Source organism: Sminthopsis crassicaudata, chromosome 6 (assembly GCF_048593235.1).
Source record: "Sminthopsis crassicaudata isolate SCR6 chromosome 6, ASM4859323v1, whole genome shotgun sequence".
NCBI classification, from domain to species: Eukaryota; Metazoa; Chordata; class Mammalia; order Dasyuromorphia; family Dasyuridae; genus Sminthopsis; species Sminthopsis crassicaudata.
In genome coordinates this window covers 69116936-69141860 of record NC_133622.1, presented here as the reverse complement: position 1 = coordinate 69141860, position 24925 = coordinate 69116936, and the positions used below count along the sequence as shown (strand labels likewise).

Here is a 24925-nt window from a genome sequence, read left to right as displayed (position 1 = left end):
TTATTAGTCAGTTGGAGTTAGAAAGCTAAAGCTCAGAAGAGAACCTGAAACTGCATATATGCAGGTTTGGGAGTCATATGTATAGAGTTGATAACTAAACCCATGAGAACAGGTCAGGGAACTGAATTAGAGAATCTAGAAAGCAGAGAAACTAGGATATGATAGGAAGTCTTGGTTTACACTTATAGATATGGATGATGAACTAGCAGACGAAAAGAAGCAAGCATATAAGTTGGAAAAGAATCACATCAAAACCCACAGGAAAAAAAAGGCATATTTAGAAGGATAAGGAAAAAGAATGAGGCCCGAGAAAAGACCATAAATAAGTTTTGACATTCATTGGTGACACTGGAGAGAGAAGTTTAAGTTGATGGATGAGGTTAGAAACCAAATTACTAAGGGTTTGAGAATGAGGCAAATGGAGAGTAGACAGAGAATCGCTCATACTTAGCTTTTTCTAGGAATTTGGCTATGAAAGGGAGGATAATAAATAGGACATTAATATAAGGGGATTTTTTTTTAGATGGGAATTTTTACAGATAGCTGGTAGATAAAGATAGAAGTCCAGGAATGATTTGGGGCAATCTGTTAGTAAACAGAGAAGATAAAATCAAGACTACATTGACTCTAAGTCAATTCCAAGAATTGACTTAGAAATAAGTGCCTCAAGTAAAAGAAGAATAAACAGAAGATGATCATATGATCAAGGAGTTTTGAGAAATAACTAATAGATAATGGCCTCTTGCAGTAAAACAAAGCCTTTAGCAAAGGTTGAGTCAAGGGAACTGTTTGAGTTTGCCTTATTTTTCTCCAGAATTCCCTGTAAATACCCAAGGGCATTTTGCAGCTGTGAGTTTCTTTGATGGGGGCAACAGTTCATCTCTTTCCTCTGTTTTTAAGCTTGCTGTAGCTGTCTATCACCTGCACTGTTCATTTCTTTCTAATGAGGAAGGTTCCCCATGCTATGGAGCTGCCTTCAACACCTGGAAGTGGTTGACCTCCCTGCCACTGATATCACAGTGAATGTGACTTCTCCAAAGTGTTAGGATTGATCGGTCTGGCCTCTTTAGAGCCTATCCAGTCAATTAAGTCTTCACTTACTTATGTGATGATTACTTTCAGATGTCCGAGGAAGCAAAAGCTTTGCATGCACTGAGGGAAAAAATACAGAATTCTCTTTTTCTTCCTCTGGAACTATTAAAAGAAAACTGGATTCTTCACTGTATCAGCAAGGAAATTCACTAAATGACTTTGACATTCCTTTCGTTCTTTAGGGAATATCAATCTGTCATTCTTATTGTCTCAGAATTTCATTTAGACAGTATTTCCTAATGGATAGAGTGTTGGTGATTCTGGGCAAGTCATTTAGTCTCTCTCAGCCTCAATTTCCTCACTGTAAAATGGGAGTAATAGTAGCAGACATTGGGATTGTTAAAGGGCAGCTAGGTGGTATAATGGATAGAGTGCCAAACCTGGAGTCAAGAAGACTCATTTTCAAATCTGATCTCAGACACTTACTGTGTAATCTTGCACAAGTCACTGTTTGCCTCCATTTCCTCATCTGCAAAAATGACCTGGAGAAGGAAATGGTAACTACTCAATAAAACCCTAAGTGGGGTCATAAAGAGCAGGATATGAGTGAAAAATGAATGAACAATAAAAAGAAATAATAATTAATGTAAAGCATATTACATACCTTTAGATAATAGATAAATGTTAATTATTATTACCTTAAGTCTCGACTAAAGGTAGAATGGAGAGTTTTCATGGTATCTTGGAGAGAGTACTAAACTTGGAATTTGGAGACCTTTGTAAAATTGGGCAAATTACCTTAACCTCACTAGGCCTCAGCTTCCATATCTGTAGGTAGAATAAAGGGGTTGGGCAAGATGGACAGTCTGGTCTCCAAGACCCTTTTAGGAGTTTGGTATCTCAAAATTATTGTCACTCTAATATATTATTTGCCTCTTAAAATACTTCTCCTTTTTCCAACTACACATCTGTACAAAGCTAAATTTTTTTTTCACATACTTGAACCAAGACAACATACCACAACAGACTGATTGCAGGAGCAGATTTGGGAATCCAGCTGTCTCTTATTAAGCCAGTGTTAAAGAGATTTGCAAAAACAGGTAAAATAGTGTCACTTCTCACTAAGCTTTTTTGAAAATAGGTGGTTTTTTAAAATATTATTTGTGTTAACATGTATTATATTTATTATTATTATTTAAAATAAAAATAATTTATTTTAATTCATTCAAATATAGTAAATATCACTTTAAATCTAAGAGTCCATCATTCCAAAGGGCTTTTTCTAGTTGTTTTGGCTATAGCTCCTCGACTTAAGAGATCTCCTCTGTGGAAATGGTTCTGATAGATGGGTCAGCTTTACCTGAATCCCTGAGAAGTTGTGGTTTGCTCCAGGCCATACAGTTAGTGTGTGTCAGCCTGGAGCCCCGCTCTTACAAGCTCAGAAACCCCCCTCTCTATTTATTCACTATGCCAAGCTTCCCATCAGCTTCCTTATTATGGATGTGTATAATTTCCTAAATCTCTAGGTAAGAGTTTTTATTTACTCCTGGCTAATCTTCCATCGTCTGAACCTTAACATGACCCTGCACTTGCTATCTTTCTTCACTTCAGACTAATGAAAACTAAAAATTTACATTGGAACCCAAATTGAAATCATGGATTCAAGTTCTAATAAATGTTCAAAGTGGAGCTATTAATAAAATCCCAGACCTCTAGTGCCTTTATGCACATGTCAATCCAGAGCATTATTACCAGTAAAGATGGGGGTGGAGAGAGGAAAAGAACATATACATTCTGGTGATGGGGTGTGTGTGTGTGTGTTCAAAGGCACTGATCATCACTGTTGAAGCTAAGGAACTGACACCAGTGAGTTAATTATTTTAGCAGCAGTATTGTGCAGAAAATAAACTGTATTGTAAGCATTGCATTTGAGGTTTTTTCTTCTTGTAGGAGTATGGCAGCTATTGATTACATGCCACAGACTGAGCTGATGAAAGTGAGTTGGAGGAGGTCAGGGATCTGATGTGCAATTAGAATTCATTTTAGAAACATCCAGGGCTTGACCTATTTACAGTATCCACAAGACTTAAACTCTCTATTTCCTGATTTGTTAGTTGGTCAAGATGAGTTTATTAAGTGCCTACTACGTACCAGGCACTGCACTAAGTGCATTTTGTAAAATGAAAATTTGGAAGGAATATTGTTGTTTGTTCTTTGTCCTCAATGACATGAGGGAGGGAGATGCCATAACATGTAAGTGAATTGGATTTAAGTGAGGGAAGGCTGTGCTCACTCTGCCTCACTTTCCCTTCTAGAGCCATCTGGGTCTAGTGACAAGATATTGAGCAGGACGACTGGAAATTGCCTTGAATGCAGTGGGAGACCATGGCCTTTTTAATCATTTATTCTATCATTGCTTTTTTAGGCATGGGGATATATATATATATGTCCCCATGCCTAAAAAACACACAAAAAAAGACATCTCTGTTCTAAAGTAAATTATATTCTAATAAGGGAAGACAACAAGGCATTTTGGTCCATGAAGTCAAAGATAGAAGTGAGCTCATAGAAAAATGTATTGACACATCCTTTACAGGAATGAAAATGTTGATTTGATTACTATTCCCAGAGCTAGAAGGAAGAAGGAGAAAAGGTCGGGGGAAGGAAAAGAGGCTTCACATACAACTCTATAACTTGAAGATGACCCTAGAGAAACATAACTGGGTCTGGCTCTGGCTGCATATGGAAACCCTTACTCCCATGATTTCAGGAACCCTAAGGGCCTCAGTAGTAAAGGCTGAAAACGATAGATATAAATTTAGCAACAGAAGGGATTTTAGAGATCTCTAGTCCAAATCTCTCACCAGGGATAAAGAAACTAAGACTCAGAAGTGAGCAGAACCAAGAGAACGTTTTACATAGTAACAGTAAAATTATGTGGTGACCAATGTGATATTTGGCTTTTCTCAACAATGCAGCGATTCATGGCGATTCCAATAGATTTGGGATGGAAAATGCTATCTGCATTCAGAAGGAAAACTATGGAGACTGAATGTGGATCAGCATAATATTTTCACCTTTGTTGGTTTGCTTGTTTTTTCTTTCTTGTGGTTTTTCTCTTTTGGTTTGATTTTTCCTGCACAAAATGACAAATTTGGAAATATGTTTGAGAAATAAAATTTGACTCTAACCTCAAAAAAACAAAAACCAAGACCCAGAGAGCCTACATTACTTTGTCCAAGGTCACATGAATAACAAATATCAGAATCTACAGTCACTGAACGTACATTCACTAATTCCAAATCCAGTATTATTCGCATTACATTTTATTATGATCCTAGCTAGATTCCTGTACTCTTTGTTGTTGTTGTTGTTGCTAAGGCAATTGGAGTTAAGTGACTTGCCCAGAAATAGGTAGGAAGTATTAAGTGTCTGAGGCCACATTTGAACTTAGGTTCCCCTGACTTCAGGACTGATGTTCTATCCACTGCACCACCTAGCTGCCCTGATTCCTGTACTCTTAATAAGAAGATATCTGAAGGAGGATAAACTCAAAGTTTATCTAAAAATTATGATAAACATTTATTGCTTAGAAGATCTTAAATATTTTGTTTAAATTATGTCAAGCAATTTTGACCAAAAGTTGATTTTTAAGTACTTTTTTAGAACAAAAAGATATCTTGTATCCATCCACTTAGTTGTGATTTGATTTTTTTTCCTGTGTTTCAAAGACTAAGACTGTGACCCAAATCTATTCTTCTTGTTCCCAACTGGCTTCAATACTTAAAAGAAAACCAGAAAGATTTTCTAGGAGACTCTTATTCCAGTAATTGTTAAGATCTCCCAATGTAACTCCCCTTTGCTCTCATTTAGGTTATTATTCCAGACCTCTTTATGATGAAATGGAAATTCCAAAAGCTTGTCCAGGGTCAAACCTAAGTCTTCCATCTCAGGATCCAGTGATCTGCCCACCACACCTTAATTCCCTTTTCCCCTGGCATCAGTAAGCTTGACAAAAAGATTTCTGAACCTAAGCCCACATGCTCACATTCCTGGATACCTCTGGGCTGATCCTAGCGGGGCTAATAGTGACCTGCCTTCTCCATTGGCTTTTTCCCATGGCTCATATTTTGTTAATTATGTAGAAAAGGCTAATGTGATCTTATGCATTTAAAATACCATCCAGGAAATAAATACTCCTAGAATCATAAAAGGATTCATGGCCCTTATTAAGTTGGCAAGGGGAGAGAAGCACAATAATGGAGCCCGATTTGGACATTTGTAGTTGAAAGATACACAGGGGCTCCATAAATGGGAATTGGACGGACTAAAATAAAATTGAATTACAGATTGATCTAAGAAATTGTAGAGGCATCATATAGGTATAGTCCAGAGACAGGGTTCTATTCTTGGCTTTACCAATAACTAGCTATGATCTTGAGCAAGCCATTTCTCAGCCAGTGGTCTCGATCTTCTTATCCATAAAATTAAGGGGCCTCAATGGCCTTCCAACGGTGTCATTCAGTGGAATCCAGGGTTTGTTCCATTTTATTTATTTATTTATTTTTAATAAAGTTTTTTTATTTACAAAACATATGCATGGGTTATTTTTTCAACATTGACCCTTGCAAAACCTTTTGTTCCAAATTTTCCCCTCCTTCCCTCCATCCTCTCCCCTAGATGGCAGGTAGTCCAATACATGTTAAATATGTTAAAATATATGTTAAATCCAATATGTATATGTATTTATACAGTTATCTTGCTGCACAAGAAAAATCAGATCAAGAAGGAAGAAAAAGAAAAACTAAAAAACAAAACAAAATGCAAGCCTCATTGGTATACCACTAAATTAATAGATTAGTTTAGGGAGTATTGTCATCTTTATCATATTCGCTTGATATTTTTCCATTTGCTTAGTTCTGACTTAATTTGTGTGGAAAGTGTTTTGTAGTTGTGCTTATATTGTTCTTGGCCCTCCTGTGGCAGATAGATTCCCAAATATTTTATCCTATTGACAGTTATTTTAAATGGAATTTTTCTTTGTATCTCTTACTGTTGAATTTTGTTTAGTTATAAGAATGCTGATGATTTATGTGGATTTATTTTGTATCCTGCAACTTTGCTAAAGTTGTAGATTGCTTCTAATAGTTTTTAGCTGATTCTCTAGGGGGGTTGTTCCATTTTGTAGAGAGAGTGTCAAATTTGAATTTATTGAAAACCTAGTTTTGAATGTTCTTTCTTAAACTTAATAGGCAGTGTTTCTTGAGACCATGGTACTATGTTTTTCCCCCTCTATCTTTAGATCCTCATTAATTAGCACAGTGCTTGCCACAAAATACTTAATAAGTGCTCCTCAATGAATTAACTGATTAGCTAGAACTATGGACTAGCTTGTATCAGCTGTGAACCTGGTTTCCTCATCCATAAATTGGAGATAATAAAACCATCAATATCTATCTCCACAGGACTGCTGTGAACAATAAATCTTAAAGTTTACAAAGATAGATAGATAAATAGACAAACAGAGAGAGACAGAAAGACAGATGGATGGATGGATGGATGGATGGATGGATGGATGGATGGATAGGTACATAGATGCATGGATTCATTCATGGATGGATGTAGGGATGGATGGATATCTGTTGGTATTATTATGCAGCTCAGAAGGATGGCTCTGGGGGAGAAAATGAGGCAGGTGACCTTCCTCACTTAAATCAAGTTCACTTGCATGTCATGGCATCACTTCCTTGATGTCATGGTCCTTTTCAAGAACAAAGGACAAAAAAACAATGACAACACAATCTATGGGGGAGGGGTTCCTAATGGTACTCAGGTAGACTTCCATAGTTTCTTTTCATACTATGAACAAAACCAGAGTTAGGGATATTAGATCTGTATTTGAAATCAGGACTTAGGTTCAAATCTTAGCTCTGCCTCTTATCATTATATTATCTGTATGATCCTGGAGAGATCATTTAACATTTTTGGAACTGAGTTACCTCTTGTATAAAATAAGGGAGTTGGACTTGAGGACCTCCAAGGTTTCTTTCAGTTCTAAATATATGATCTTTAAAAAATTTAAGAGTTGGCAAGAGAAGCTACCACCTAGGGAACAATGAAGGATATTTTAATATTTCTTTTTAATAAGTGAACATTGTGTACCATAAAATTCCAGTCTCTATAGCATGCAATTATTTATTTTGTGATAAAGTCAGTGATACACAGGAAGGGTGCAATTTTCAACTCACATGTATGTGTGTGTGTGTGTGTGTGTGTGTGTGTGTGTGTGTGTGTGGTGTGTGTGTGTGTGTGTTGAGGGCAAAAGGAAGAAGAGTTTTTAGATCTCTCCTAGAAAATACTAGTGCCTTATTCACAGCTGAGAGTTTACTCATAGAGGTAACAGAACTCAGGAAACATGCCCTCATTTTCCTCCTAGTCTCTAGCCTAAGAGCGGAGACTTGAGAGGAGACACAATGTGGCATTGGAATCAAAGTCAGGAAAAGCTGCATTCAAATCTTGTCTCGAGGACTTACTAGCTGTATAACACTGGACAAGTCATTTTAATCTTTCTTAGCCTTAATTTGTTCATCTGTAAAATGGGAATAGAAATAGTACTTACCCCACTTAATTGGGAGATTTAAATGGAATAATGTATTGACAATTGGACAATCTTGAGATAGTACACAGAGGGGTACTAATGTTGCCTGCCTAGCATTATAATTTTTTTTTAATGGAGGGAGAGTGGTAATGGTATGTGAACCTGTCAAGTCACCTTTGGCAAGGAAAATAAATTATATTTTATAGTAGGCAACTCACATTTTTCCCACTAAACTTTCTATTGTTGAAGTAGACAGTTTCTTCTATTGAACTAGCTGTCAAGAAAAATTTCTCTTTGAGTAACCTTTATTGATTGTGTCCTTAAAAAAATAAACAAACCAATAACCCACAGAATGCCATAGGGTTATTTGGGAAGGTTTTGTTTTGTGCACTGAATAGTCTGTTCATTGGTAATCAGTTCTGAACAACAGGAATAAAAATATTGCAGTTACTATGGGGAGCTCCTATGAGATACAAAGGTCTCCCAACAAAAACTAGATCTGGAGTGAACAATCACCAATGCTAAGGGCCAAATAAAATATAGGCTCAGCTTGAGTCTATTAATGGTCAGTGTGGCAGCAGACTGAGGCGTGATTTTCCTTCTGTTTTCCCTATCCCATTTAGAGCCAATCTTCTGAAGATTTAAAGGAAAAGAACAGGAAAGAAAGAAGCAATTAACAATGTTCACCCTCCTTTTCTCTCCTCTTCTATGCATATGTCCTTCCTTTTGGCTGTTTTTTTTTTTTTCTCTTCCTCTCCTTTGTTCGTCATTCTCCCATCCACTTTCTTAACTGACTATAATATGGAAACAGTATATTTCAAAATATTTGTTATATTTATTGGATGAATTAATGATATTTTATAGTCCCTGGTTTTAATCTTAAAACTTAAAAGAAATTTCACAGTTTGCATTCTTCTTTCAAAGAAGAAGGAAAAAGTGATTTTTACTTCTGTGATGTCCTCATTTGATTATTTTTCTGCATATTAGTGTCTTTTAAAAAAATGGAGTTTTTTGCTCCTGTCATAAACTAGAGGAAGTACACATGCATTGTAGAAATTATGAATCTCCTTAGATCTGTTATATTATAGCAGATTGACAAGGGCGATGTTTGATAACTTAGATGTCTTAATAAAGGGCACTGGGGTTATTCATTTTTTAGGTTCTTATCAGCCAAGCAATTGTTCACACACCCATTGGCAGAACTAATGTCTCAAAGGCGACATCAACTTCTTCATAAAGAAACAGAAGTAAATTAGCAGGATCATCATCCTAGAGAAAGAAGAAACAAGCTCCTCCTGGGCTCCAAGGTCTTCTGGATGTCAGAGTATAGGACTTGGAGTCACAAGATCTGGGTTCATGCTTTGGCTCTGCTACAAATGCAATGTGACATTGGGCCAGCCACTCTTAAGACCTCAGTTTCTTCTGCAAAGAATGGTCTGAATTTTTGATTCTTCACCTTTTTTTTTTCATGTCCCAACCTTTATTAGAAGTCTAGTAAAGTTTATAGACCCAATTCTCAGGCTAATATTTTTAAATAAAAATATATAGGATTATTATTAAAACACATTTTTTAAAATATTAGAAGAAGCCCTTAAACCCCTGGGTTAAGAATCTTTGGTAATTGTTTTTTAAAGTGCCTTCCAGTTCTAACTTTCAGTGATTTTCAAATTCTTTAGAAAGGTGGTATGTGTGTGGGAGGGAGAGGTGTGTGTATCTGTCTGTCTTTCTGTGTGCATATGGATAGAATTTTGAAGTCAAGAAAAACTACGTTCAAGCCTTCAACTCCACTAGATTTGTGCAATTATTTCATCTTCTCAGTGACTCCAGAAAACTCTCTGGATCTGTAAGTTACAGACACGATGTGAATCTATTTCTGTGAAGGAAATTTCCAAAATAGGAATTCTCTTCACAGAAGAAATCATAACGCTAGACTTCTCCCTACTTTCATCACCCCCATCCAACTCCACCCAAAAAAAAAAGGAATCAAAACATTATATATTATATTATACATTATATATTATATAATATTGTATATTAATATTATATAATACATATATTAACATCATATAACAAATATATAATACATATTATATTATAAAAAAACTCAAAGTTATTTGCTCTGATATTGGAAGTCTATTGCCATTGGAAGGTTTTCTCAATGGAATCCTTTTAATCTTTGCTAAGATAGACAAAAAGTTAAAATGAGGAAGTATATGGCTGCTTTCCTTCACCTAAAGAAGCTAAAGTAGAAGAATCCATTGTCACTCATGATAAAGGAGAAATTCTTAACTGAGTACCAAGAACCAAGTTGGCTAGATAAGCCTTCCCGCTCCCTAACAAAGTGAAATTCTATGGTTCTATTAATTACATTACACTCTACATCTCTGCCCCCTAGGATCTAGTCAGCATAGACTACCCCTGCCCCTCTGCCTTCTCATATTTTTTTTAAATCTCTTATGCCTACTTTGGACTAAGCCTTCAAAGTTGTAATTCCCCTAATAGCTACTTCAAAGACCATGGGGGAGTCTTTGAATCCCTCTCTAAATTCTATCTCCATACCCCTTTACCTCTCATGCACAAACATTTAATTTTTTTTTATTATGAAGTTGGCAAACACTATTATCTCCCTGCTTGTGTTTCATTTAAAAATTTTGCCCTACTATTCATTAGGGAGATTGGTCTATAGTTTTCTTACTGAATTTTCATCTGTTTTCTTTTGTGAATATTAAAGTCGATTTGAAATTAATTTTTGGGATGTTGGGTTTTTTTTTGCATTACCATCACTGCTGACTAACTACTGTTCACCTCTACCCCCACCTTTCCAATAAAGAGCCTCCATTTTATCATAAATAAGTAAAATCAGTAAAACAAAATAACACACTATCCAAGTCTAAAAATGTTAGTCTTCTTTGGCACTTTTAAGCCATCGCCTTTCTACCAAGAGTTGGAAAACATACTTCATTATTAGTCTCCTGAAGTCATATTTATACACTGTATTAATTTAATTGTTTACTCCTTCTACCCGCTCCCCTTCACCATTATTGTAGTCATATAAATTGTTCTAGTTCTGCTCACTTGGTTCTGCATCATTTCATTCAAATCTTCAGTTCTTCATATTTGTCATGTTTTCTAGCTCAGTAATAACCCATTCCATCTCTATACCATTATTTGCTCAGCCATTCCCCAATTGAGGGGCAACCACTTTATTTCCAGTTCTTTATTCCTGCAAAAAGTTCTCTATGAATGTATTGAAATGAGTCCCCTTGGGGCAGCTAGGTGGCGCAGTGGATAGAGCATCAGCCTTGAATTCAGGAGGACCCGAGTTCAAATCTGGTCTCAGACACTTAACACTTCCTAGCTGTGTGACCCTGGGCAAGTCACTTAACCCCAGCCTCAGGAGAAAAAAAAAAAAAGAAATGAGTCCCCTTTTTCTGTATCTTGAGCCTCTTGAAGAAAATACCTAATGGTGGTATTATTGAATGACATTTAATGCATATTCCATTTAAAATATAAAATTTGAGGTTAAGGGAATTGCAAGGAAGAGAAGAAATTACATAAGAAACCTGATTGTAGAAAAATTGGTAGCCGGATCTTCCCCATGCAAAGAAAAGAATAGATTATGATGATAGTCCTGAAAGATACTAAGGTTGGACTTCTATAGGTTTCCTTAGAGGAAGACTTTCTCTCATGTTCAGAGCAGAATAATTCAGTATTTTTATGGTCTAAGATAACTCCCCCATTCCCAAACCCCTTCCCCAGTCTTTTCAAGTTGTTAATTCTCTTCTCATTTTCTTGTTGAAATCAGCACACATACACACACACACACACACACACACACACACACACACACAGAGCTATATATTTAAATAGATACAGTATTTCATGTGTGTACATATGCATCCTTCTTACAAAATATAAGCAGCTTGAAGACAGGAAGTTTCTTATTTTAATTTTGGTAACCTCAGCATCCAGTAGAGTGCCTTGCACAGAATGAGTATTTAGAATTAAGTTGAATGCTCATCCCGTGCTCTAGCGTGTCTTTGAATGTTCTTCTTATACTCTAGGATAGGGCTTCTTAAACTTTTTCCACTCCCTTTCCCCTCCTTCCTCCAAGAAATTTTTATGCGACCCTGGGTATGTTGGCATATAAAATAGGAATATAAATCAAACATTTACTGATAATAAATCATAAAGAAATTTATTTTAAAACAATTCTTTTACCTTTTATTAAAGAGGAAAGCAAAATTTCAAACTAAAAAGAAGGATGTTTTTGTTTATTTTTACACAAAGAATTAAACCTTGGTGGAATATTTGATATTCTTTACTGTTTCCAAATTTTTCACAACCCCATAAAGGGTCATAACCCATAATTTAAGAAGCTTTGCTCTAGGATACCATATGGACTTTTGCCTACTGGATAAATTATAAAGACATAGATCTCAAGCAAGGTCTTGAAGCCATTTTGTAGAGAGTAGAACTTCCTGTAGTAGATATATAATTTTCTAATTGTTATTGTTGTCATTGTCGTTGCAGCTGTAGCAGCAAATATTTTCAGAAGAGTATTGAAAAAACTATTCTCACTCTAGCCCAAACAGGCATATATGTGCCTGGATGCTGCCAAGTTCAAAGGGGTTAGAAGGGAGATTTGAGCCAAGTACTGACCAGTTGGTCTCTCTTCTCTCTGGGTTGTTAGAACAATGCTATGGTATTATCATAATTATAGATGTATGCATATGATTTATGTCAAAGATTACATAGGGTCCTTGGTGGTTGTTCTTCAGTTGTTTAAGTCATATTAGATTCTTCATGAACCCATTTGGGGTTTTCTTGGCAGAGATACAGATACAGTTTGCGTTCTTTCTCTAGCTTATTTTATAGATGAGGAAACTGAGGTAAACAGAGTTAAGTGTTTTGTCCAGGGTCACACAATAAATATCTGAGAATGAATTTGAACTCAGGTTTTTCTGGCCTCAGAATCAGTGCAATATTCGCTGTGCTATCCATCTGCTTCTCCTATGATAGTAAAAGTGTAATAAATGTATGCTGATTGATTGATTACTAATAAGACTGTATGAGACAGTGATTCTCAAAAGGTTTTCTAGATATTATATGGAACTAACCCAATCCCATTGGTGTGCTCTGGTTTCCTACAAATTTTACTAAATTTACACTTGGAACCTTTGCTCATGTGTGAGTCTCCTATATTCTTCCTCCAAAGAATAATCAAATAAAGTTTTGAGAACCCCTGGTATCCAGGTAACCAGGTAATAAATACAGTGAGTAACACTTTGGCCCAGTTCCATCCTCACATACTTATTCATTCTTTGACAATGGGGCTAGTCACATAATATCTATCTATCTTGGTTTCCTCATCTATAAAATGGGGATAATGATAGTGAATACCTGTTAGGGTGACTGTGAGTATAAAATGAATATTCATAAAGCATTTTGCAAATCTTGAAGCAATCTATAAATGCTAGTTATCATTATTATTATTACTATCATTATTAACAATCCTTATATTCTCAGGGGAAATCTATCAGGTGTCAATATTCTCTTTCTTTTTCTTCTCTCTTTTTTAAAGGCTCGTTTTATTTTGAATTCAATAGATACCAATGGAATATTCACATAAATGAAATGATTCCATATATGATGCTGTAAACTGCATTATTTGCAATTGGTTTAAAAAGACACTTTAACTTTAAGAAGATGATAACAAAACATCCTGTTTGCTCTCTTGTCCCTTTTCTGATCTCTTTTTCTTCTATGTATTTTTTTCAGATTTTGTTGCTGTTACTTTTTTACATGATTGCAGTAAGTCTCTATGTTGCTGTTCCGATTCTATTTCTTCGCCCTGCATCACTTCATAGACATTCGCCCCATATTTTCATTCTTCATAACTGTCATTTCTTATGGTGCAATTATATTTTGAAGCACAAATTATTTCCGAATTTTGGAGCACAAATTGTACAAATCAGACCACCATGACTGTTTTAGCACAGTGAAGTCTTCTATTCCTTTTTAGGCGGCATGGTACCATAGAAGGAGCTCTGGCTCTGGAGTTAGAGAGCCTGGGTTCAATTCCCGCCTCTGACACTTACCACCTACTTGACATTGGGCAAGTCACTTTTCTTCCAATTAGATGGCCTCTGAGGTCCCTTTCACCTCCAGATCTCTGATCCTATGATATAGTCTTAGGAGTCAGATCACTTGGTCAAAGGGCCTGATAGTTGAATAGTTTTAATTATATATGATTACATTGCTTTCCAAAAAGATTGCACCAATTCACAGCTCCACCTGCAGCAATAATATAATGTGCCTGCTTCTCCACAGCCCTGGCAACATTGAATTTCATTATTATCAATGTACACTAATTTAATGGGTATATAGAATGGTATATCATAGTTGTTTTGATATCTCTTATAACCAGAAAGTTTGGGCATTTGGTAGTTGTTAATCATTTGTGTTTCTTTTGAGGACAATCTTTGAACATTTACCCATGAGGGAATTGATTTTCCTCCCAAAAAAAACTGATTCAAATTTTTATGGACTTTAGATATCAGACTTTTTAAAATAGCTTTTGCTTTCCTAAATGCATGCAAAGATAGTTTTCATCATTCATCTTTGCAAAACTTTATGTTCCAAATTTTCAGATAAATTTACTAGAAATATTGATGGCAAAGATTTTCTCTCCCAATTTCTTTTTCCCTTTTTAAAAACTGAATGGAATTCCAGTATTCTTCCACATTCTACTATGCCTTATTATTTAAAATAACTCATTCTTTCAATAGGAATATTTTATACAAAAAGATTTTCCATATCAAAGTAGGGGCTCAACCTAGTGTAGTCAAATGAGCACAGAAGATGGGACTCACATTTTATCCTTAGCTCTGCCACTAACTAGTTATAAGAAGAAACACAAGTGACTTTCCACTTCTGGGTGCCAATTCCCTCATTTACAAAATGAGGACATTGGACTAGATGAGAAACATGGTTCCTTCCTGCTCTTTATTTCTCTTATTGATTAGTTTTCAAACTTGTGATCAGTCAATACCAAGCAAGAAAAGAAAAAACAAAAAACAAAAACAAACAGAGAATCATATGAATAGTGATGTATATATGCTTGAAAATGCTTTCTTTCATTAGCATGCCCATTTTGACATTTACATAATCACATAATCTCAGAAGCCTGAAGGACCTCAGAGGCCATTTAGTCCAACCCAAACCTGACTACAAACCCCAAAAACAGTCATCCATTCTTTGCTTGAAGACCACTAGGAAAGGGGAACCTCCTTCCCTCCTGAAAGAGCTCATTCAATTCTTCTACAGTTCTAACTGTAAGAGAGTTTTTCTTTCCTTTTATAGGATAGAAATCTGCCTGTCAACCACTTCTGCCATATTCTGTCTGGTTCTGTCCACCAGGACCAAACAGAATGAGATCTAGCCCTTTTTCTGCATAATAAGTTATTATGGCTGTCCCACTTCCTTCGCCAATCTCAGCTCTCAAATTTACTCATTGCATTTAACATTATGGGTCTCAGTTTCCTCATCTGTAAAATGAAGAGGTTGGACTAGGTGGCCTCTAAGTTCCCTTCCAGCTCTAAATTTATGTTCCTATTCTTCTAGATGGCTTCTAAGGTCCCTTCAAGGTCTATGTCAACCTAGATAGTAAGCACTTAATAACTGCTTCTTGATTGATTATTTGATACTCTGTGATCTTTCCTTTAGAGCTCTCCAGACTTTTAAAAAATGTTGCCCTTGTGCCGTGTTGTTTTTGCTGTCAGATGCCATCACCGTATGGTTTGTTTTGCTTAAATGTTTTATTCTGTAACAAGAGAAGGCTTCATGGGGGTGGAAAGTTAATGAGGGGTTATAACTAGAAATGACGATGCTATAAAAATAAGAGATGTCAATCAAATTTAAGTAAAGTCAAACAACAAAGCATTTTAATTTCAAAAATGATACTCAGAATTGAGTTCTGTGCTTCCTATGTGGCCTGAAAAAGGCAGAGTAGAGCACAATGTCGGTCTCTCCAATCCTGGACATCAGGCCTCTTTTATGATTGCTGATACTCTGTTTGATAGATATAATATGCAATTTTGTACTTTCAGAAACATAAATATCATTATAAATATTGCAGAAGTCATTTATGTCCAACTTTGGAATATAATTCAATATAAAGGCTTGTTTGAGACTGACTTGCCTACTTAATTAAGTTCTTCTTGTACTAATATTAAAATTAGTTTGCATTCCCTAGGTAAATATTCCACTAATTTCAGGGGAAGAGTGATGAAGGTAGGGAAGGATAGTTCCTTCCTGTTCTCTGCTGTTAATTGCTGTTAGTTTACTATTAAAGCATTCCCAATTTTAATCCCCTAGATTAGCAAATAAAAAAAATTGAAGAGCTAGTCATAAATAATTTTATAAAATGAAAAAAAAAACACAAGCAATACATAAGAGATGATATTTAAAATTTAGATAGACATTTACCAACTAAAGATCATTGGTTATTATGAGCTGAATTTCTTGAGCACCACAAACTTGGATCAAATAGAGAATCCAGGAGGACTCTAAAACAGGATTTTCTACCCTATGGGTAGGTTTAAGATAATAGTTTGGTACCATTTCCCCAGAGAGAGAAAAAGAGAACTTAGGTTGACTATTTCATAAAGTCTAGCATTTCTTTATGTTGCAGACACTTTATTTGGCATTTAACTTGTTGAGCATTCTTTAGCCTTTGAAACTTTGATCAAGGTCTTTTAATTCCTATCTACAAATACAAATTGATCTTCTGGTTATTACCTACTTTGGACAGAAAAAAAACTCCAGAAATTATAAATGATAAGTACTTAAAAACTCAGGATGTTCTGCAGTTAATACTGTGGGTCAGGTGTGTCACAATTAGATGTCCTCCTCTCTTTTTCTCACAGTGATAAACAGTTCTTCAAAACAAAGAATAATTAAGTATTCATGGAACATGAGAAAAGATTTATAAAACATTCTGGAAACTTTAAAGCATTAAATAAATGTTAGTTAATTTTATTATAAAGTGAGGATTCATAGCATTGAATCTTTATAATCAAAATGGTCTGCATTTCAGATCCTATTTCTGGGATTTAAACTATATAATAATATATATCATTCATTTAATAAACTCAGCTCTCTGATACAACCCTGTTTCTCCTTGGAGTGGCCAGTTAGCCTTAGAGGATTCTTAGGTCATTAAGTTATTCATTAGGTCTTTAACTTCCATGTTTATAACACCTACCAGGGCAGTTGGTGGTATAATGGATATATATCCTAGTGTCGGGGAAACTTTGAGTTCAGATCCAATCTTCATCACTTACTGTGTAACCCTGGATAATTCACTTAACCTCTTTTTGCCTCAGTTTTCTTAACTGTGAAAAGAATAAAATAATAGCACTCATTTTTCTGGGCTCTTGTAAGGATGAAATGAGATATTTGTAAAAGTGCCTCCAACATAGTAGATGCTATATAAATGCTTATTCTTCTCCCTTCTCCCCTCTCTCTTCCATAATCTTTCTATAGTGACTATACCAAATAATACCTTATTCATCAAGAAATCTGAGTGTTCCTTTCTAGAAATATAAATAAATAGGAATATAGGACTTTACACCAGAGCGCTAAAATTCATGCAGTGTTCTTATTACCTACACTCCTCCATCAAGTAAACACAACTGAGCTCAGCATCTGCTCAGATTGAATACTTAATTAAATTGAGAAACTTCTCAAAGTTCCTCCTTCAGAACATGGCACCCTGAGCTCCTTGGCTTAATTTATCGCATTAAAAGCCTACCAGTGATCACCATTAGGACTAGTGTCCCAGAATTTCTCCCTCAATAAAGGCATGTTCTCGGGGTCAAGGGTTCTCTCCCTACTTCACCAATTTATTAAAGAGTCTATTTGGGGATGCCCAATACAACAACTTGTGCAAATTTTTCCAGGCACAGATGTTGCTTTTGAAGACTCTGCCCTTCCCTTGATTGGTACAGATTATCTCCCCACTCCCAAGTTGGTTCCTGTACAGAACAAAATTACAACATGGTAATAATTGCATGGCAATATAATTAATAATGCTTTAAAGGATAATAAAGAATTTCTACAACTCTTACATTTTATTCTATCATTTGACGATGCTGTGAAGTAGATTATAGAAGTATCTATCACTCTCATTTTACAGAGAGGGGAAATGATGCTCAGACCTGCCTTGAGTCACAAAGCTAGCATGTCTCAGAGCCAGAACTTGAACTCAGTTCTTATTCATTACTCAATGTAATGATCTTTTTACTTGGCCATGCTATATAATTAGATCACTGTATAATTGATCCTTAATTTATACAGTTAAGGAAACAATTAGAATTATTCAGGCAAGAAGTGAAGAAGGTTTGAACTTTGGTAATGGCTGTTAGTAGAAAGAAGGGACATAGATGAGAAAGTATCTCTTTGGTCCAAATTGTCTAATTGACTATGCATGTTTATGAAATTAAGCAGATCAATTCCTCCAAATCCACAGAACCTTGGTATTGGAAAGGATTTATGAGATAATCTGGTGCAATCCATACCAATCCACCTTACTTTGTCCTGCTTAAACTGCCAATTCATTAATAATGAATTGGAGACTGAGTTTTACATTGAGCAGAATTTGGTTTATTTGGATAGGTTAATACCTTAACTACAACAATAATAACTAACATTTATATTACATACTATGTGCCAGGCATTATCCTAATTGATTTATAATCATTATCTATTTACTCTTACAGTAACTCTACAAAGTAGATACTATTTATCTCTATTTTACAGATAAAGAAATTGAGGTGCACACAAGTTGCTCATGTTCACATAGCTAGAGAGTGTCTCTGAGGTCATATTTGAATTCATCTCCCTGATCCCAGGTCTAGCACCTTGTCCCCTCTTCCACTATTATTCCGTAAAAGACAACTTACAGGAAAAAGGAAATATTCCTCATGCCCTGGACCTTGCCCTCTATATCCTAACACCCCCATATTGTAGGCGATAAACTGTAAGTGGCCCCAAGTCTCATGCCTGGCACATTGAAGCTTAAGTCAGTCCATTTCCACTGTGTCTTATCTTGCCAAAATGATTTCTCTGCTTCTTGTTATCTCAACAACACAATAATTTCCTAGCATCCAGAAGAGATGCACAAGCTAATATTTGGAACCATTTTTCCATGAGCAAAACCTATTAAGAGCTTATGCTTTAAGGTACATCCAAAAAAGGAGATATTTACTAGGAGTACTTAACAATTATACTCAAACTATATTCTAACAATTCTCTTGTGAGAAAGAGATAATTTAACATTATTTAATTTGTATGTCTATGGTATTTAATTATTTGTGCATATATCGTATCCCTGCAGGAGAATAAAAGTTCCTTGAAGGCAAAAGCTCTTGCTTTTTCTTTGTATACCCACTGCCTAGCATCAGTTCCTTGCACACAGTAGGTACAAACATAGGAGACTTATCAAATTGACTAAAACCAATCAACAAGCATATATTAAATACAGATTCTGGGAATGCAAAAACAAAAATAAGATATCTTTATACTCAAGGAACTTCTATTTTATCAGGAGAAGCAACTGTTTATATAGAATTACATAGAAAAGAAATACAAAGTATACAGAAACTGTGGGATCAGGAAAAGTTTCATGTCAAAGATGGTTCTTGATCTATGTTTTGGAGGAAACAAAGTATTTTAAGTGTCAAGGGTGAGGAAGGAGTACATTTTGTATCTGGAGAGAGTCTGAAGATAGCTTTAGAAAAGGAAAGGATCTTAGAGGCTATCTCATCCAAGCTACCATTCCACCTATTTTTACAAATAAGGAAACTGAGGAACAGGGTTTCAGTGAGTTGCTCAGAATCACAGACTGGTTGAGCTAAGATTTAAATCTGGTACTCTTAACCACGCTAGATTATTATATATGTTAGGAATAGCAAGAAGGGGGTTTGGCTGGATTATAGAGTACTCCCACCCCCCACCCCCTACCCCCAAAAAAGGATCAGTGTGTAATGAGACCTAGCAGCTATCTTGGAACCAGATTGTGAAGGTTTTAATGCCAAACACAGAATTTTAAGTTTTGTGCTAGGGACAAGGGAAAGCTATTTTAGTTAATTGAAAAAGGTTGAGACATAGTCAGACCTATGCTTAAAGAAAATCACTTTGGCAGCTCTTTGGAGGATGGATGTGAAAAGGGACAGACTTGAGGGAGGGAGACCAATTAGGAAACAATTAGAATTGTTCAGGCGAGAAGTGAAGAAGGTTTGAACTTCGGTAATGGCTGTCAATAGAGAGAAGGGACATAGATGAGAAAGGTGTTATAGAGAGAAAAATGACAAGATTTGATGATTGACTGGATGTGTGAGATGATCGAAAGTGAGAACTGGAGGATAATGCCAAGGTGGTGAATTAGGATTTCTGGGAAAATTGTACTGCCCTTGAGAGGAGAATTCAAATAGGTCATGTGTTGGAATGATGGGAGAGAGGAAGGGTTGTTAATTGGGAGAAAAATAATGAGTTCTGTTTTAGACAGGTTGAGTTTGACATTTCTGCAGGACATGTAGTTCTAAATGTCTAACATGCACTTGGTGATGTAGGACTGAAGTTTAGCGGAGAGATTAGAGCTGAAAAACAGATTTGTGAGTCATTAACCATAGTATTGATAATTAAACTCATATGAACTCATGGGGTCACCATGTGAAAAGTGTAGGGAGACAACAGAAAAGGATCTAGGACAGAATCTTAGAATTTACCTACAGCGAATATGCCTGCTATTTAGATGATAATCCAGTAAAGGAGACTGAGAAGATGTAACGTCATACATAGGAGAACTAGGAGAGAGTAATATCGTGAAAAACCAGAGAAAAAAAGAATATTGAGGACAAGAGGATGGGCAATCATTATCAAATGCTGAAGAGAAGTCAAGAAAGGGAAAAAATGAGAAAAGATCATGTCATCTTATATTTCAGAGATCATTGGTAAATCAGGTTAGGGGATTTTCAGCTAAGTTTAAAAAAGCTATTTATAAGAGGCAATTTTTTTTTGGCTGAATGACTTATCTAGGGTCACACAGCTAGTGTCTGAGGCCAGATTTGAACCTAGGCGCTCAATACCACACCTGTTGTTGTAGCCACCATCCCAAGAAGCAAGATGGCCTCATGCTACAAATCTTAACATGTTATTTAAATATTAATTAATGTCAATGTGGAACTAGCTTCTTAAAAAATATTCAAAACATAGAATGTACACTCCCATATGAAAGCAAATCCCCCCAAATTATTTTTTCTCTGAATTCTGATAAACAGTGCTATGCTATACCCTTTTTTACCATTTGTACTAACATCGAAAAAATTCACTAAATAAAACTTGTCTTATAAATAAGCTTCCTAACAAGAGCTACCCTATGATTGCCACTTTTTTAAAGCCATTAGACATTATGTCTTTCTGAGAAAATAAAACCATGTCATATAAAAATTAAAAGGAACTTTAGCACCAATATAATTATAAGGTCACAAAATTAGTGCCAGAAGGGACCTCTGAAAGGATCGCTTCCCTGGACCTCAGTCTCTTCACCTGTTAAATGATGAATATTGAACTAAATGATCACTGAGGTTCAATCCAAATCCAAATCTTTATTACTCTAGCAATGAGAAATTCAGGTTCAGGAAGGTGAGCCTTCAATCTCAGCTCTAACTTAGTAGCTCTCTAAGCCAATCATAGCTAAGTCATTGAAATACTGTACACTGAATCTAAATGAGAGTATTGGTCATCAACCCCACTACTTTCATGGGTCTCAGTGTCCTCACTTATAAAATGAGGAAATTGAACTAAATGACTCCCTTCAAAGTCAAATTGCAAAGTTGTTGTGACTGACTTCTGAAATGCTAGTCATGGTTTCTGCATTCTCAATTTCACAGAAGAATCTTACCAACATGACACAATGGAAGGATCATTCTTTCTGGAATCAGGGGACCTGGGTTCAAATCTTTCCTGTTTTACAAAAAACAAAAACAAAAAAAAACAAAAAAAACTGTGTGATCTTTAACAAATTGCTTATATTCTCTGGGCCTCAGTTTCCTGACTTCCTAAATTCCTTCCCTCTAAAGCTACTCTTCTACTTCAAGTATGTGTTTTGGGATACCAGTATTTAATCTGTTCTTCCATGGCTACCAATTATGTTCATACTCTGAGTCTGAGAGAGTGCCACATTATGGAAGTGGAAGAAAGGAGAAGCAATACTTGAAAATGGAATTGTACCAGAACAGCTGGTTTCCAATTAGGTGACGTATGAAACAGTTCCGACTCCCAGCCATTTGCAATGGAGACTTCCAAGATCAGCTTGGTAAATGAGCTTGCATTTATCCAGAGCCCCGATTGCTCCTCTTATACACTTGCTACTCTGCAGTGTCCCTTGTCTCTCTTCAGACAGTCGGAAAGCTTGTCTTTTCCCTTAGGCCCTGAAGTCACATCTCCAACAGGGATCATAGCATACTGTCTTTTCAGTGCTGTGTTTCAAGGGTATAATTTGATGTATAATTTGATATGCCCCCCTAGTACAGACATTAATGGAGTTTTGATGATGAACTTATGCCTCATGGGGTTTCAGGCCCCTCACTCAGAAAGGCCCCGAATTTCAAAGATGTGGTCAGCCAAGAAAGAAGCAAAACCAGAATAGTCTTTAATGAGCTTCTTTCCTGTTTGATGTAAGCATGCTCATTCAGGTTCTGCAGGAGCCCCATGCTTTTGTTAGACTTCATACTGCAGATAGTGAGGCAGAAGCCCTGTGAATTAAATGGAAGGGGCCTCTGTAGGTGAATGAGTCAGCACTGGGATGACTCAGGAATGCACTGGGGAGGATACAAACACGTTGATGTATGGGAGGCAGCATAATGTGATTAATATGAGGGGGTGGGGAAAGAGAGAGAGAGAGAGAGAGAGAGAGAGAGAGAGAGAGAGAGAGAGAGAGAGAGAGAGAGAGAGAGAGAGAGAGAGAGAGAGAGAGAGAGAGAGAGAGAGAGAGAAGGAGGAGGAGAAGAAGAAGAAGAAGAGAAGGGAAGGAAATGGAAGGGAAAGACAGACAGAGAGAAAGGGAGAGAGAAAAAGAGAGGAGAGGAGGGAGAAAACACTGGGAATTTTGAGCTGGGGGTATCTGCTATTATCTTGATAAGTGATTTAAAATCAGAAAGAGATAGAAACAGAGATGGAGAAAGACACACAGAGAAAGAATGTTAGATCAGGAATTTTGAGCTGGGGTATCTCAAATATTACTATTTTGATGAAACTAATTTCTTCACCTATAAAATAATGATAATAGCAGTTTCCATATCTTACTTCATAGAATTAAATGAGTACATGCAAAAATATTTTGTGAAAGGCTATGGAAGCACAAGTTATTAATATGCAGAATTATTAAACTATAGATATATTTTTCAAGCCCACATTTTTATCTCTGACTAATCTTTCTATCAAGGTCAGTTTTCTCAATATCAGAGTTTAGCCTCGACCCACTACTGTACTGAATTTTTGGATTCAAATTTCATCATTCACTGTGTTAACTATCATTCTCAATATTTTTGTCGTTGACAAATTTGATGAGCATACCAATGGATTAGGGTAGCTAGTAGGCACAGTTTATGGAGTACCTAGTTCTAGATCAGGAAGACATATCTTCTTGAGTTCAAATTCAATCTCAGATACCAGCTGTGCGACTCTGAACAAGTCATTGAATGCTTTTTTGCTTTCATTTCTTCATCCATTAAATAAACTGGAGAGGGAAATGGCAAGCCACTCCAGTGTCTTTGCCAAGAAAACCCCAAATGGAGTCAAAAAGGACAAGTGGATGACAACAACAAATGCTAATGTGTGCCTTTCTCTAAGTCACTGATAAAAATGTTGGACAGAGCCAGTCATTAATCCAAGCCCCTATAGTAGATTATCATTTCATCTAAATTTCCCCCATCTTCCCCACAGTGATGGAATAAGATTCTTTAATAAAAGCTTTCTTAAAATCTAGGTAAATTCTATCTGCATCATCCTTTTATGTAGCAGCTTAGCAATTCTGTCAGGAAAAGGAAATTAGGTTGCTTTGGTGTGACTCGTTCTTGATGAAACCATCTGGGTTTTTTGCAATCATTGCTTCTCCTTCTAGGTGTTCTTGTCACATTAATGATCCAAGCATTTTCCTCTAGAATCAGAAGTCAAAAAGGCTCACTTACTAATCTTTGCAGACTCTGTTCTGCCCCCTTTTTCTTTCAATCTCAAGACAACACTGCCTTTCTTCAATCATAGAATTAAAACTAATTAAGAATTTAGAGGCCACTTAGTACAGCCCCTTCATTTTTACATATGAGAAGACCAAAGCCCAGGTTACTGTTGACCAGGCAACAAATGCCAGATGCATGATTTAAACTTGGACACTCAGACTTCAAAGTCAGTGCTCTTTATACAATATCCTACTTGCAGTACCTCTCTTGTTCTCAACAGATCTTTCACATAGATTTGCTAAATCAACAATTACAACAACCAATTCTTTTAATACTTAAGGATGTTATTCATATGAATCAGATGACTTGAATTCATTAAAGGCAGCTACATGCAATCTTACTATCTCCTTTCTTATATTGAGCATTAATTCCCTGTTGGCCATTTTTGTTCTCTTATTTCCAATGTAAAGGTCAGTTTCTTGGCATAGAACACAGAAGCACACAGACTCACATAAACCAACCATTAATTGAACAGCTTTGCTTTCTTTTTGTTCTTCATAATCATCTTCCTGTCAATCCTTAAGTAACAGTCTTATCCCTTCTTTAATTCTTCCTTTTCTCCCAATCTAACTTAAGGAGCTATTTTTTTATCCTTAGCTTGCCTTGCCAGGATCAGTTTATCCCTAGGTTCAGCACCACCGACAGTACCTTTGAAGTTCCACACTTAGGTTTGTCTTCAGAATTTCATGCTTGAGATCCCCTCTCCCTTTATTTCACATGACAATGTGACTATGTTTTTCTTTCCTCTGCACCTTTTGAAATATACTTTCCCCAAATCCAGAGCTTTATTATTTAACATCTCTTGGCCTCTATTTTCTTATCTTTAAAATAAGAAGGGTGGAATAAATGGCCCCTCCATTGACCTTCACTCAAAATAACTCTCCTTCATACTTTCTCCCTTTGGTTCCTAAATTCTCACATAAGTATACTATAAAGTTAGAAATATATGTATATATGTATACTCTGTATCTATGTATTTGAATGATACATGTAG

General features: G+C 36.0%; 1 protein-coding gene across 2 annotated transcripts in view; it reads left to right on the top strand.

Annotated features, from left to right (window-relative positions):
- RNF150 (ring finger protein 150) overlaps positions 1 to 24925 on the top strand; it is a 325703-nt gene that overhangs the window by 179210 nt on the left and 121568 nt on the right. Inside the window, exon 2 of one of the 2 annotated variants that reach the window (XM_074275041.1) lies at positions 13412 to 13444. The exons of the other annotated variant lie outside the window; for it this stretch is intronic. Coding sequence (XP_074131142.1) covers positions 13412 to 13444 — 33 coding nt within the window. The remainder of the gene's footprint in view (positions 1 to 13411; positions 13445 to 24925) is intronic. 2 annotated transcript variants of the gene reach the window in all.